General features: G+C 37.8%; 1 protein-coding gene across 1 annotated transcript in view; it reads right to left on the bottom strand.

Moving 5' to 3' along the window:
• The window catches only part of CHD2 (chromodomain helicase DNA binding protein 2), a 123,389-nt gene that overhangs the window by 72,172 nt on the left and 34,804 nt on the right, over window positions 1-16,413 (bottom strand). The window contains exons 8-16 of the mRNA XM_007447938.1: window positions 15,967-16,100; window positions 14,519-14,744; window positions 13,093-13,193; window positions 11,915-11,959; window positions 11,562-11,740; window positions 9,802-9,926; window positions 6,676-6,892; window positions 4,685-4,774; window positions 3,632-3,822 (exon numbers count right to left, since the gene is read on the bottom strand). Of these exons, the coding sequence (XP_007448000.1) occupies window positions 3,632-3,822; window positions 4,685-4,774; window positions 6,676-6,892; window positions 9,802-9,926; window positions 11,562-11,740; window positions 11,915-11,959; window positions 13,093-13,193; window positions 14,519-14,744; window positions 15,967-16,100 (1,308 nt within the window). The remainder of the gene's footprint in view (window positions 1-3,631; window positions 3,823-4,684; window positions 4,775-6,675; window positions 6,893-9,801; window positions 9,927-11,561; window positions 11,741-11,914; window positions 11,960-13,092; window positions 13,194-14,518; window positions 14,745-15,966; window positions 16,101-16,413) is intronic.

The following is a 16,413-nucleotide window of genomic DNA, read 5'->3' as shown; positions in this document are numbered from 1 at the left end:
AGAGAAAAAAGGAAGATCCAACTGTATGCTGTCTATAAGAGACACATTTTAGACCCAAATAAACAGGTTCAAAGTAAAACAATGGAAAATAGTATTCCATGCAAACAGATACCAGAAGAGAGCTGAGGAGCTATAAGAAAATCAAAATAGACCTAAGGAACAGGAAATATTACTAAAGATAAAGAGGAACATTTTATAATGAAAAAAAGGTCAATAAATCAGGAATATGTAACAAATACAAATGTGCACATACCTAACAACAGAACCCCCAAACTGACAGAACTGAAAGAAGTAGGTCATTCAACAACTGTAGTTAAATATTAAAATACTTCACTCTCAATTACTGATAGAACAACTAGACATGAAGTCAGCAAAGATACAGAAGGAAGACTATTAACCAAGTTGACTTAATGGACACTTATAGAATTCTACCCAACAAAAGCAGAATAAACATTATTCTTTTCAAGTACACATGGAATATATTCTCCAAGACAGAAAACATACTAGACCATATAACAAGTAACAATTCATTTAAAGCATATTCTCTAAGATAAAAGTTAACTACAGATCATTTGGGAAATAATTAAATATTTGGAAATTAAATAACATACTTCTCAAAAAAAAAACTGCCATGCATGAAAGAAAAAATCAAAAGAGATATTCAAAAATAGGTGAAATTGAATGAAAACAAAAACACAAGATATCAACATTTATGGGATGCAGCTAAAGCAGGACAGTGGGGGAACCTATACCTTTAAGTACCTATATTGCAAAAAGGAAGAAAGACTTAAATCAATAATCTAAGCTTCCATCTTAAGAAAACAAGAAAATTAAATGAAAAACAAAGGAAGGCAATAATAAAAATGAGAGTAGAAATAAATGAAATTCTAAAATAGAGAAAAAAACAAAATAACGTCCAAAGCTAGTTTCTTTGAAAACATTCCCAAAATTGTTAAAAGCTTTACCTAAAAAGACCAAGAGACGAGACACAAAATTGCCATAATCAAAAAATTATTTAGATCAGTATTGACCCTTCAAAAATTAAAAGGATTATGAGGAAATACTACAGCTTTATGCCAACAAATTAGACAACTTAGATGAAATAAACAAATTGTCAGAAAGACACAAATTAACAAAACTAAGTCAAGATGCAATAGAAAACCTGAATAGACCTATAACTAGGAACAGAAATAGTCATTAAGAATTTTCCCACAAATAGAAGCTAAAGCTCACAAGGCAACACTGATGAATCCTAATCAAATATTTTAAAAACAAGTAACATAAATCTTAAACATTCTGACCAACTCGGATTTATCCCAGGAATAAAAGGTTGGCTTAATCTAAAAAGGAACTAATGTTACATACCATATTGGTAGAATAAAGAGCAAAAACCACATGGTCACCTCAACAGGTAAAGAAGAACAGCACATGACAAAATCCAACACTCAATCCATCACTCACTAGGAATTACAAGAAAACTTCCTCAACCTTATAATGGGTACCTAACAAAAATTCTGTAACATCCTACTCCCACCAATTCTACTCAACATGGAGGTTCTAGCCAGTACAATAAGGCAAAAGATAAAAGGCATCCACCTGCATTGGAGAAATGAAGTATTACAGCCTTTACTTAGAGAAGATCTGAGTCTAATATAAAGCACTTCAATACAGACTACTTAAAAAAAAAATAAAAACCTCTTCAACTCAGAAGACAAAAATTCCAATTGAAAAATGGGTAAAAGATTTGAACAGATTATTTCACCAAAGATATACAAATGGCTAATGAACACAGGAAAAGATGTGCAACATTATTAGTCATTATACAAATGCAAGTCAGAACACAATGAGATACCACTACACATCCACCAGAAGAGCTAGAATCCAAAAGACTGACAATACACCAAGTATTGGTGATAATACAGACAAACTAGAAAATTCAAACATTTATGCTGAGGATATAAAATGGTACAGTCTCTTTGGAAAACAGCCGGTAGTTTCTTAAGTTAAATATACACTTTCTGAACAACCTGGCAATTTCACTCCTATAGATCTAGTCATACGTCCACACAAAGACAAAATAACCCAAAACTGAAGCAATCTAAACATCCATCAACTGGTGACTGGATGTGCATACAATGGAATATCACTCCATAATAAGAAAATAACTCCTAATAAACTCTAATAACATGGGAGAATCTCAAAATTATTATGCTAAATAAAAGCAGCCAAAATCAAAAGACTACTTATTAGGATTCAATTTGGATGAAATTTCTAGAAAAGGTAAATCTCTAGAGATTAAAGCTGATTCGTGATTGCTTACGGCTAGAAGTTGAGGCAGAGATTAACTACAAACAGATGAGAGGGAACTTTTTTCAGTGAGGAAAATATTCTAAAAGTAGATAACGGTGATGGTTGCACAATTCTATAAATTTACGAAAAAAATATTAATTTACAATGGTACATTTTATGGTATGTAAATTATATCCCAATAGGCTATTTTTAAAAAAAGGTAACACATGGAGAAAGAGACCATTTCTCTACTGTTCCTTAGGCCATCCAAAATGCCTTGTTCAGTTTATGGCATACAGTAGGCACTCAAGTCTTTTCTAAATTAAAAAAAAAAAAACAACTGTGGAGCATTTACCTGTCAATTTGACAACTCTCAATTTAACTGTTTACTGCATGCCAGGTACATTCTAGGCAATGTGGAGCACGGATGAATAAAGTAAATAAGATCTCTGCTACTTCTGAATGCATAATTTAATTAATGACATGGTATGAATGAGGAAATAAGTGAAAAAGAGAGAGGTACCATATAGAAAATAAAACGGGGTATGGATGATAAGCATGTCTGATAAGGAACTTGAGGTTCAGTGGTCTGAGAAGACCTCTAAAAGGTCATATAAGCTGAGGCAAAGATGTTAATAAGTGACTGGCCATATGAAGATAAGGAGGAGAAAGAACATTCCAGACAAAAAGAATAGCAATGCTTGGCATGTTAAAGGAACAGAAAGATGGCCAGAATGGCTGGAGCACAATTAGTAATGGAGAAAGTGGTATGAGATACGTCAGACTAAGTACAGTATTCCAAATCAGGGTAAAGAATTTAGATTTCATTTCAAGTATCATTGAACACCAATGGATAATTTTAAGTTTTATGAAACGTGCATACCATCTTTCCCACAAAAATCTTTTCAGTAGACATTCCACAATTCTTTACTAAGTTAGATTTTAATTAATAAGACCTAAACCCAGTGCTATTGTTATCAAAAGGGTAGATTTAAGATATTTTTTAATACTTGTCAGATTGTGTACCTTGTATATTTTCAATTATATTGATCACCTTATAACAACAGGGAGAAGGTGTGATGTTTCCTATTTATCAATTATTTCCCCCAAAGCATTAAATGATTCAAATGTTTGGTAGACAGTATGCTTTCTTTCTTAACAAACTGATTTCTGAGCTTTCTATCATTTGTTATGAAACATTTTACTACTTTTGTTGCTGCTTCAATGCTTTGCTTTCCCCAAACCATGCCATCTGTTTTCCCTAAGGTTTACTAAAAAAGTTAAAGAGCATTGGCATTTCAGACATTCTAGCATCTTTTGAAACACATAGGAAGGAGCTTACTTCTCCGGCATAATAAAGTGCAGCAAGGACCAGAGCTCTTTGAGGGAATTCTGAAGAGGGGTTCCCGTAATCAGGAGCCTATGGTTGGACTTGAAATCAATCAGAGTTTTATACAATAAAGAGTCATCATTCTTCAACCGATGGGCTTCGTCCACTCCCAGAAAGGCCCAGTTAATACTGCCCAGCACAGTCTAAAGTAAAAACAAAACAGAACGAGCCACCAGGTCAGAAGAGAACCCAAAAGTACTTTCAAGTGTTAATTATCTCTGTACAAATACCATCACGAAGGTATACATAGAAACATTCTTCACTGACTTAAAGTATATCAGGACTCCTGTTTATTCTGTTAGTTAACAGATTGGTGTCTACTCAAAAGAGCAGGTCATCCTCTAAAAGCTATAGGGGGGTCTTCTAGGCCAGGTTTTGCTGCATGCCTCAAAGTAAAAACACAAAAACTGGTATGCTGGGCAAAAACAACACAAAAACAAAAAATACATGATTTTGCAGTCTCTCCTTAATCAAGATTCTTCTCTGCCTATTCTCCACCCCAACCTTGAAGCACAGAAACACCAAGAGCCACCATATTGAACTTGTTTATGCTTATTATCACCACTGGGATCAGCTGGCACATACATTTCTTAGTAACTGTGGGAAGGAGATAATTTTAAGAGCTTCATTTTTCTGTCCTCCTCCTTAGAGACCCTTACACAACATCTGTTCTGGAGAAATGCTTAATAATAAGATGGGAAGTACCTGAGAGGGCACTCAAGACCAGCTTCCAATGACTCACTAGAATCTCCAGTAAGGTACTGGCCTCAATACCCTTTCACCTATTTAATTCAATTGGCTTAGGTGACCCAAGGTCCCCTTCAACTGTAAGGTTCTGTTTATTTTTTAATAACCTTAATATTCTTCATGGATTTTTTTGTTTGTTCATTTGTTTGCTTTTTTTAAATACGAAAAGAAAGGTAACATGGCAAGGGGGAGGCAAAGACCCCATCATTTGGACAAGTCACACTCCAAAATTTAGCCTTTTGGTTACCAATTACACACCTTATCTTTTAAGAGGATCTCATATGTTGTTATAAGTGCATTGAACTTCAGCCTTTTGGTCTGACAGTGAATCCATTCATATTCTCGTATCTATAAGAGAAAACAATCATTAAGATATAATTTCTACCTTTACCTTTCTATATCACCAGCAAGTCTTATGACAGATGCAATAAATATACCAAATAAAAATTAAATCTGGTTAGAATTTGATGAATACCTTATACATTCTAAACTGACCTAAGCAACCAAAGTATAGAGCAATATGAGTTAGAATTAAAAGATCTATCGTGGAGCAGCGAAAACTTTATTGCCAGAATTCAAATAAATTGTCACCTCCCTGTGCCCCCCTCCACCCCCAATATATTTGACCACAAAAATGCATTTCATCAGCAATTAAAACCCTGGTAACTTGAACTTATCTAGGGATCTCCCAGAATGAGAACTTTCTTAAGGAAATACAATTTGATCATTCTTTGGGTAGGGCATACTTTTATTAGTAAATAAAACAAATTCCAACCTCTGGCTTGGTCAGAAATTTCATTAATCATACAGCAGAAAGATGTGGCCCCCAAGAAAAAGGAAAGGGAGGCTTACAGGATGAAAATACAATTTAATATGGATGAAAATCACGTCAACGCAAAGGAACACAAAAACTAACATTCGTACTGAAGTATAATATAATGTATTTAACTGGACACCCAGCAAGCACAATGGCCCGTGAAAGAGCTCCTACAGCTTGGTTGTCAAGTTAAGAACTGGAGGACAAGTCAAGGAGAGCTGCAGGGACTCACCACAAAGTGGGAAGAAGAACAAAGAAAAGGAGTACTGGAAAGAAAAGAAAATGTCCCTGATTCCACAGTTTTTTAGAGTTCACTTTCTTTGTCTTCACCTTTCAATGCAGTAGTGAGTGCTTGAAGCAATTCTGCACAATCTAGAACTTTTTTTCTTTTTTAATGGTTAACGAATGGATTAACAAACTTAAGAACTACTACAGACTTAGAAACTCAAAATTAGAGCAATGAAGTCTGCCAGAGTTTAGGTTAGAAAATTTTAATGAAAATATTTAATAAAAATGAATTTGCATTAGCATGGTAATATATGGTTGTAACATCTCTCTCAAACGTTGAGGACTCCTGATGGCTTGCTCTTATTATAAGCAATCCCCTAGAAACAGTTTATTCCAACATACACACAGTGGTAAAAAAGCAAAGGTCTGGGACCAGACGTGTCTTTGTCCCAATCCCAGCTCTGCCACATTCCAGCTGGCCTGCGGACAAGTGTTAAACTCTCTGAGTCAATTTCTTCATCAGGAGATTGGAAAGAATATCATCTACTTTGAAGATTATCATAAGGATTATAGGTAATATACATAAAGCACCCAGCACAGGGCCTGGCACATAGTAAGTACCTTAAAAAAAGTTGTTATCAAGAAAAAGATTTGCCAGACAAAGACAAACTTAAGCCCATGTGTTCTAAATTCCTGATGCTCAAGTTAACTTTGATATCAGGCAGGAAATTCTCTTTTCTGCAGCTCTGAAATGGCTCTGTCCTTTTATTCCTTTCTTGTTAAGTTATGCCACCTCACTATTTTAAAAGGTTAGGAAACAAACTCTAAGAACTCAATTATTTTCAGTAATATCTCTCTGCTCAAATAGCAAAAATAATATTAACATTCCACAAGGCATTAACTCTATCTGATAATCCTTTATAAATAAAGTGGTCTTGAAAGTACAGGGGAAAGAAAAACTTAATACTGCAATCCAACTAAGAGAGATTCCCATTCATGTACTGCTGTTGCTGTTCTTTACAAAGTAAGCATATGTTTTTAAGACTATCTCAATTGTATTTTTGGGATACATCAATCTCCCAATATCAGGGGCATAGCACCGTGTCAGAATCACAATTTTACTAAAGACTATAATGGCTTTAGGTCAATTTCCAAAAATACATTTATAACACAGATTCTATCCCAATTCTTTTTGTTTACACACCGTATTTCTGCTCATCAGGTCACCTATGTAAACCACTACGTTAATCTCTGGTGCCCAGATTTCAAACTCCCTCTGCCATGAGGTGAGGGTGGATAAAGGGACGACTATAAGAAAGGGGCCATACAGCTGGTGTTGGTGGAACAGGTAGGAGAGGAATGATATGGTCTGGATGGTCTTTCCTAGGCCCATTTCATCAGCAAGGATTACACTGTTACTTCTGCAGAAAGAAAAAGATAAAAACAAAAAGATCATTAGTTCACAAAAAAACAGTATGTGCACAAACAGCAAAGGCATCAATGCTTCACAGTGTCACCAAGCAAGACATGGGTTGTGAGCCTCTAATGTCTTTCCTCTCCTCTGCAATTAACTCTCCTACATAAGACAGTCGAGTAACAAGTAATCTAAGTATAATCAAGGTTTGGATTACTACAAGAGCCTATTCAAACTATATGTTCTTTATCTTGCATTTTGGTCTTTTACATCTATCCCCTGTAACAGAGAAGGCAGGTTTTGTTATATTGGTGTATGCAAGCACATGACCTTGGGTTCCATTAGTACAGAAAGCAAGGGCAGATGGGCTATCCCCACTGCTGATGAACCCTACAGGCTGACAGTCATGTGCCTTTTTTCAAAGTGCCCACTCATTCCACTGCAGGCCACTGGGCTGTTTAATGCTACATACACTACTCCCTAGACCTAAATGCTGCAGGTACACAGAGCTTGTTTTAAATACACTACTCTACAGCAGGGGTAGGCTTCAGATCAGATCTCTGAATCCCACCCCAGACCTACTGAATCAGAGTATCTGGGGAAGGGCTCAAGAATCTGTATTGTTTAACAAGTACTTCTGGATATTGTGCTATGGGTATATGGCTTGGACCACACTTTGAGAAACAAGGCTCTAGGAGACAGGCAGGAGGCAGGATTTCAACAGGATCCTAATAGAAAAGGATTGTAAAGATATTAAGAAAAAACCTTTAAGTAAATTAATTTAAACTGAAAGAAATAGCCAGAGTTAGGAAAGTATGTTCCAGAAATAGAAAAGAGCCCATTTGGCAGGAAACCAGGACTGCATGTATGCCATAAGTTTGAAAATATTACAAAGTTCTTGAAAATCAGGCCATGGGAGGTTTACACATATATAATACATGCTTAATCAGTGGACCGGAGAGAACTAAAACCAATATTCAAGTTAAAGACAACTTAATCGATTAGAAAAACAAGACATTTAATTCACCAAGAAGAGATTCCTTTGAGTAATTTTCCTCATATTTCTCTCACCTTTTCACACCACTGGGGAGGAAACAGGGTTAATTTTCTCCAACATTCCCTCTCCCTAGCAAACTGCCACTGTCCATTTATACACATGAAAGGAAGTTTGGATTGATTTGCCTGCTTTTCTGGAACTAGACCTAAACAGCATGTTACTTAACTCAAGGTTCCCATGACCAGGGCCTAGTAGCTGCCTGGGCCCTTTTCAGCTGATTCTGAATTAGTCAGTTTAAAGTAGAAAATGCTGGCTCAGGACTCTACATGGTGTGACTTTGGACAAGGGCTCCTAAGAGCCCTCAACTACAGAAAAAGAGGGTTAGTTACACAACTCCTTAAGGCTCCACCTAGCTTATAACCGTCCTTTAGGAAGATCAGGTCTCACTATTCTCTGAAACAAAAATAACTTTCAAGGAATTTAGAACATCAGACCTCCATTCTCAGTCACAGAAATTGAATCTCCTCAAGATCTCTGATTCTCATATTGAACGTTAAATATTACATAAATTTTTACAAGACAAAGAGTAGTACATGGTTCAATTGGGAAAGTCATTGTAAATGCACCTCTGTAACTTAAAAACCATCTTTTCGGCATTGAGAAAAGAAGCTGGCATGTTTTTGTCTTCAGGCTGTAGTCTAATTCTGAAATAAGAATTCTTGCTTTGCCATAAAACACTGAAGAAATTAAGAGTTTACATGTGGGGGAAGGAATCTGGAGACATACATTAAAGGTACTTCTCACACTGTATGTTCCATGAAGACAGGGAAATCCTGTCTTGTCTTGATTCACTATTAAATTCTCAAGGCCTGGGACTTCCCTGGTGGTCCAGTGGTAAAGAATCTGCCTTACAATGCAGGGGATGTGGGTTCCATCCCTGGTCAGGGAACTAAGATCCCACATGCCTCGGGGCAACCCGCGCACGCCACAACTACTGAGCTCACGCACCTCAACTAGAGCCCGCATGCTGCAAACTATAGAGCCCGCGTGGTCTGGAACCCGAGCACCACAACCACAGAGCCCACATGCCACAACTAGAGAAGGGAAAACCCGCATGCCACAACTAGAGAGAAGCCTGCGCACCACAACGAAGAGCCCGCACGCCGCAACGAAAGATCCCACATGCCTCAAGAGAGATCCCACGTGCCGCAACTAAGCCCCAACACAGCCAAAAATAAATAAATAATAAATAAAATCTTAAAAAAAAATTCTCCAGGCCTACCTAGGTCCCTAATACATAGTAATTAGGGACTACTTGAATTTGCAATTGAATTTGTTGAATAAAATTTATGAGTACAGCCTCAAAGTACCTTGAAACCTCGTTGTCTCATCTCTCTTTTTTTTTCCCAAGACTACGGTGATCTTGTTACAAAAAAGTAAAGGATAATTTCACAAGCCCAACTGTCAGAGAACTTCCTCTACAACGGATGGCCTGTACAGCAATGGGGGGGTGGGGGTCACATCACTCTTCAGCACCACTATGTAAAACTAAAGGTTTTCCTGGCTCAGAAAGACAACTGAATGGAAAAAAGACATTTTCTTCTTTCTTCTGAGAATAACTCCTTCCCCACTAAAGATATGGGCAAATTACCTTGCTATTTATACTCATAAATAACATAGTAAGACATAGGTCTCTGGCTGTGAGAAATTAACCCCCAAATAACTAAATAACAAAGTACTTTTTACTTCAGACTAAACTGGTAATTATACATACATAAAAACTCCCAGAAGTGGCTCCTTTCAATCACATAATTTGTTTATTTCTATAATGTACAAGAAAAGGAAGTAATTCCTTATACCTAACAGTTTTAAAAAGCCAGAAACAGTAGAGAAAACAACAAACATATTTTTCTACCTACTTGCACCAAGAATGAGCAAGCCAGTTGAGACCTTCTAGCTGATAATCTCGGAGCTCCAGATTCTCTCCTCCTAAATATGCCGGCTGTTTCTTTAAAGCCACAAATCGTGGTCTCTGCTTCAGGGCCTGAAATGCAAAATTTAACAAAGCCCAGGTTTGAAGAAAACCTTCCTCCTGTTCCTATGTTAAAATGCTAGCCATGATTTCTGTGCTCTACACCAAAGCATAAGAATTTAAATTTCACATCTGAATCACCAACCACACCCAACCCACCACGAGCTCTTGCATTGTGGTCTGCAGTCCCAAAGCCAGATTGCATCCCAAAATAATTTTTAGTCATTGCTCCTTTCCTGAAGTAAGTTTGCAAACATCATTAAATAGCACTGGGAAACAATGGATTAAAAACTTATATAAATTTCACGGCTCATGACTTTTCAACATTCTTGTGTATGCTGTGAACTTACAGGAGAAACTCATTCAGGAATATTTCCCAAAGTTATTTGGCCACAATAGTGTTTTTTTCAGGGAGCATTTCTCTGAAGATTAGCACTCTCTGGAATAGTGCCCCATTATGAGAAGTGTCGTCCTAATAACGTATTTGATAAGGTAATTATTGTTAATTGCAGCTCTCCTTTGTGAGCAGCTGGCAGTAAATGGAATCAGATGCCTCTGGCTGTCCACTTCTGCCACGTCTGCCCCACAGTGCTTCTCCCATCCGACCCCCCAGCTGCTGCCACTTCCCCCATCCTCACACTAATTCTCCCTCCGTAGGCTTCTACGACACCTTCCTGGTGGAAGCTTCTGGCTTTAACAACTGCTTACTCTGGTCTCCAACACATGGCCGTTAGATGAATCTTTCTAAACGAAATACTGTTTCCTGCCTGCTGCTCTGCTCAGGAGGGTAGGCTTATGAATACCCACAGAATAAAATCCAAATACTCTCCAAGGTATTCAAGACATACACACTTTGACTCACCAGTATCACCTCCCTCTCTTCCTACCCTGAGGTCCGGTGGTCCTCCTACTGACTATAAGAACATCTTTCTCTTAATATCTTTCATGGGAGGCCAATAACCTGGGCCCTCTTCTGTCTGTCTAACCAGCTCCAGTCAATTCTTCAAGGACAGGGAACTTCAAGCATCACAATTTCCTCATTTTAAAGCCACTTCAATGATCCCTGTGGCTCAGTGACTCCTACTTCTAGAATAGTCTTTATCACACTCATTGACCTTCAGTTACACACTGCTTTTCACAGATAGAGGTTTGGTGCCGTGAATTTGAATGTCAACCTCTTGCAGAGAGAGGCCATGTCTTACATAAACATTACTGAGGACCCAAGCATACCAATTTACACAGGGAATGAATTCCAATGAAAGAAAAGGAACTGTACAACCCATCTAGCAAATAAAAGAGCCTATATATTTAGTTTATAACCTAGAATTCAGACACTCCCCTTTCCCATCACTCCTCTTTAAAGTGCTTTATTTCTTTCCAGTATTCTCTACAATATCTCCATATTAGATATATCTAATTGTGTAAATAAGATTAAAGAAGTCAGCAAAGCCATTATACAACTCATCCTCTCCTTTTGTTTTAATTACTTTCCTTTGATGTCAAGGTTAAGTCATTTTCTTTCACTTCAAAATAGGAATTATCACTTACTTTTGTAGTATTCTCTCTTCCCAACATCTATCTATGTGGCCAACCCTTTGTAGCAATACACCTTTCCCCTGAAAATTCAAAAGCCAGCAGTCACCACACCTTGCATTCTCTTGTTGGGATGGTTTTTGAGTTGTTCCGACTATGGAAGCTGTCGATGCAGCTCTGGAATTTCTTTCCAATCAAGGCTTCATCTTCCCAGCTGCACTCTGAATAGGGCAGTCCCATCCATTTGCATAGATATTCAGGTTCGTTGGAAGGTGCCGGCTTCCGACTGTGAGCTATTTCACATATAAAAATTTACAGATCAGCAACTGTCAATTAAAGGAGAGGAGTGACATTCTGTTTTATGTATAACCAAGGAAACACCATGTGGCAAAGCTGTAAATATTCTGCAAAACATGAACTGCTCTTAAATGCTAAACAGTATTTAATAAACAAGTTGTCTTGCTTACCTGGAAAATCTGTTTGACCCAGTGTAGATTTGCTCGTCTTCACAGCTAAATAAATGGAAAGCTGGGTAAGTTATCACCATAACCAAGAAAACGGTGACATTTTAGGTCCTATGAATAAGAGTACAGACATACTCTATCTCACATCTTAAAAAAAGAAAAGAAAAAGCAGCCTATCTAGCACTTACCCCATCTCTCTGTTCCCCCTTTACAACAAGGCTCCCCGGGGGAGCTTTCTTCATACTGTCCCCTCACTCTCCCCTGAAGCCACCCCATCAGGCCTGTAGCCCCACCACCTCATGGGTCCATCTCCCCAGGGCCAGGCCTGCTGCCAAGCTGAAGGATCAAGTCCCAGTCCTCTTTGACTGGCAGCGCCTCCTCCTGCCCGAGCCGCGTGAATCACCTGGCTCCCAGCACACCTCCCTCTCCTGGCTCTCCCCCTATCTCACTGGCTGTCCTTTCTCACTCTCCTGTGCTGGTTTCTCTTCCTGACTTCCGAAAGCTAGAATGCCCTCCGACTTCTACTCTCACCACGTACACATTCTTGATTACCTCATTAAACCTTAGGCTTTAAATACTATCTACATACGGATTATATCCTCAAATTTAAATCTCCAGCCCGGACTGAGCTCTAAACTCCAGACTCATATATGCTACAGCCTTCACAATACTACCACTTAGATGACTGAGAAGTATATCAAACTGAAAAATATCAAAATAAGTTCTTGATTTCCATTCTTTCTATTTCAGTAAATGGTACCTCTAGTCTCCTGTTTGCTCAGGTCAAGAATCTTGGCACCATCCTTGCCACCTCTTTCTTTTCCCCCATCTCCAAATCTACTGGCAAAGCCTGTTAGCTTTTCCTTCAAAATAAATCTAGGCATCTGTCTATTCTCCAAAAGTATACCTACAAAAAGGCATTTTTTAAAAATATTTATTTATTTGGTTGCACTGGATCTTAGTTGCGGCAGGCAGGCTCCTTAGTTGTGGCATGCATGTGGGATCTAGTTCCCTGATCAGGGATCGAACCTGGGCCCCCTGCACTGGGAGCGCAGAGTCTTAACCACTGTGCCACCAGCGAAGTCCCGCATTTTTTCAATATATATACATTACTCCCAAAAGAAAAAGTTCTATTATTCCTGGAGCTCAAACACTGCTTAGATGAGTTTCCATGTACTTACCTATTACTCTTTCTACTATCTGATACTGTTTGTTCAGCTCTGAGGCCAGCTCTTGTTGGCAGTTGAAATATTCCACATCTTCAGGAGAAACTTTCCCTAACCTGGACAGAAGACAGACAGAAAAAATAAACACTTATTAGATTTGGGGGATCCATATACATCTATCAATGCAAAGTCAAGGTAGGAAAGGAAACTTTACTTTCATATGTCCCTTAATAATCTTTTACTAATAATTAGGCCAGAGATTTTAAGAAAAACAGGTAAGACTTATAGAAAACACTAAAAACCTTAGACTTATAGGACACACCAGTTGTTCTCTCTGATGTGGCCCATTAATAAAGAAACCCAAAAAAAACTATTTTGGGTGATGAATTCATGTGATAAATTCATATATCTTAATAGACAAGGACAATAAAACTCTTCCAGATTTACAAGAAAACCTGCCTTTTTTCAAATATGTATGGGCTTTAGGTGTGATTAAATGTGGCTTTTTTTAGAAAACCAGTTATTCATACTTATAAAACGACAACACCAGCAACCTGAAATTGAATACTGCTATAGCTTTCAAGCATTTTTAAAATTCTAATCGCTTTACAAACTACCCATATCTTAGGGATACATATTTTTGTTTTCGACTCAAAGAAAAAAATTTCTGATTTACTGAAGTAGCCTATTTTGCAGAGTAATAAAACAAGAATTGGAACCCATTTGTCCCTATTCCTAACACAAAATAACCTCATCACATGACACTGACACATATGTCTTTGGGGGGAACTTATGCTTCTTTTTGTCAGTTTAGGTGTGTGTATGCTGTGACCCCACGTATGTCTCAGATGCAACCTAACATGCTCAAAGCTGTAAGTAAACTACAAACAACAGGCTATCACAGTTTCAGAACATCTCTGTCACATCCTTTCTGTAAACTGTGTAAAACCAAGATTAGTTTTAAGTATATCATAACCCAGAGAGTTCTAGAATATTAACTCCTGACATCCAAGCTACCCCAGGACAACCACAGAAAATAACAAGGTGCTTAAGTACGTTAGCCTTGGACTCAGGCTGCCAGAAATCCAATCCTGGGCCCTCTCACAAAGTTGCTCTGTACCTCACTCTTCCCACAAAAAACATTTTGTTCAACAGTACAAATCTCATAGGATTACTGTGAGGATTAATGAGATCATGTCCGAAAAATGCTCCATAAGCTAGTTATTATTAAACTCTACAGACTTGGTGGCTACACGCAAAAATATATACTATCTTCAGCTCACAGTTTCATAAAACGTAATCGTGGATGCCTCCACGTTCATTCAGATGCTAAAGGCAGAATTTGATATTCTAGATAGCTGTGTTCTCCATGGACTAGTTAAAAACCTTCCCTTCCTCCAGGCTGCAAATGTATTTCTTTTATCCAGGATGGATAATGTACCATTGCTTGATTTCATCCTCTTTCTTCTTGAAGTTCTCTAGTTTTTTTAGGCCCTTCACTTTCTGCTGCTGTAAGGACTCTTCACTCTCCCACGTGCTATGGATATACGACCAGCCCTTCCACTTGATGAGGTACTGGACTTCGCCTTCATCCTTTTCGGGGTCAAAGTCGCCACTAGGGTCTCCGTTAGCTTCAACTGCATATACAGTAGTAGAAGCTCCAGTGGCTGAAAAAGGATTCAGTTAAATTTTAAAAAGTATATTAAACCAGACATTGAAAAGCTTCCCAAATACACAAATGTCTAAAAAGTCTCTTTATGGATGAAGCACCAAAACCTTTGACTCGAAATAAGCAGAAATTCACAAACAATACAGAATGAACATGTTCAACAATTTCAAATATTTTCATGATGCAAACCCGATTTTTACTACTTAAAACATTACAAAATTTGCTGGTGAAATCAAAGAAATCTCTGTATCCAAACACAATAAAAATGGAACAGCAATATCCTTTTGTTTTGGTCCCTACTAAATCAGAAAACAAATCTGGCTCTCTCTCCAGGAATATTAAGAACAAGGTAAGAGAATTTAAAATCTCCCCAATCACTCATCCACCCAAAACTCCCTGTTGACTCTCTTAACCTCAAGTAAGGCTGGATGAAAAAAAAGACAAAGAAAAATGAATTATGTATTATTTTCATATTTGCTATATGGAAAGGTTACTTTAAAAAACTGAGTTGTGAGATATCTCAATTTGGATATAAAAAATTCTTCACTACTGTCCAAATATGTATTTAACCCACTTGACACTTATCACAAGGAGATTCAAAAACAAGTAACTAAAGGTAGATTTACTTAATGTTAATAATCAAGAATCTCTGCTGCATCACTGGTTTTTAAGATATTAAAACATCTTTAACCAGCTCAATTTTAAAATCTCAAAGACATATGGGACACAGCCCTATAGTCTCAGGTCAGTTTCTCTGTGGGTCAGAAAAGCTTCCACATTTCACAACAAATAAGGGCATGGACTGAAACTCATCACTTCAGAGCTCAATACATAAAATTTGGGCCTTACTGAGCAGATATAAAAAGTAATTTGTTAGCTTCCAATGGCAGGGAAGGGGCAGCAGGTGTCATGTCTGGCCACAAAGGTGTCAAGAAGCCCCTGAAGCAACCCAAGGATCAGGCTAAGGAGATGGACGAGGAAGGTGAAGCATTCAAGCAGAAACAGAAAAAGCAGAAGAAGTAACTCAAGGAGCTAAAAGCAAAGGCCAAGGGGAAGGGTCCCTGGCCACAGGTGGCATTAAGAAATCTGGCAAAAAGTAAGCTGTTCCTTGTGCCTGAGGCAATGATGATCCTTAATTCTATTCCTGTTTAAACATCTGGACTCCCTGCCATAACATCTGTTGCCACCTATGGCAAAAATGAAGTGTTGTCTTCACATACCTCCTTTCTTTCCCAGCCTTGAATCTAAGACCTTTTCAATAGTTTCACTATTATCCTGCTGTTCATCAGCTCCTTCTCCAGTCATTTCAATGAGGTCATCTGAGTCAGTCTCAAAGTCATCGTCTTCTTTATAACTGCATGAGGAATAATGCCGAATAAATGAGAAACTATCTTTTCAGATTCAAACACCACCATACATAGTATCATTAGGACGAGGAACCATACCCTTTTTGGCTGCAACATGCTGTTGTGCAGATCAGCCACGAAAAAGTGGGCTCCAAGTTCTTTTTTTTTCCTGCTTAAAGTATTAATGCATGTTCACAGATAGCTGCAGGAAGGCTAACTCATATTCCAAAATAGGAACTGACTACAGTGATTTCTGTTAGCAAGACATAGAAAACTACTACAAAGACACTCCTATGTTTTCTTTTTTTTTTTTTTTTTTTT

The sequence above is a fragment of the Lipotes vexillifer genome, unplaced genomic scaffold (assembly GCF_000442215.2).
Source record: "Lipotes vexillifer unplaced genomic scaffold, Lipotes_vexillifer_v1.1 scaffold1503, whole genome shotgun sequence".
In the NCBI taxonomy this organism is placed as follows: domain Eukaryota; kingdom Metazoa; phylum Chordata; class Mammalia; order Artiodactyla; family Lipotidae; genus Lipotes; species Lipotes vexillifer.
This window is presented reverse-complemented; position numbering and strand designations above follow the sequence as displayed.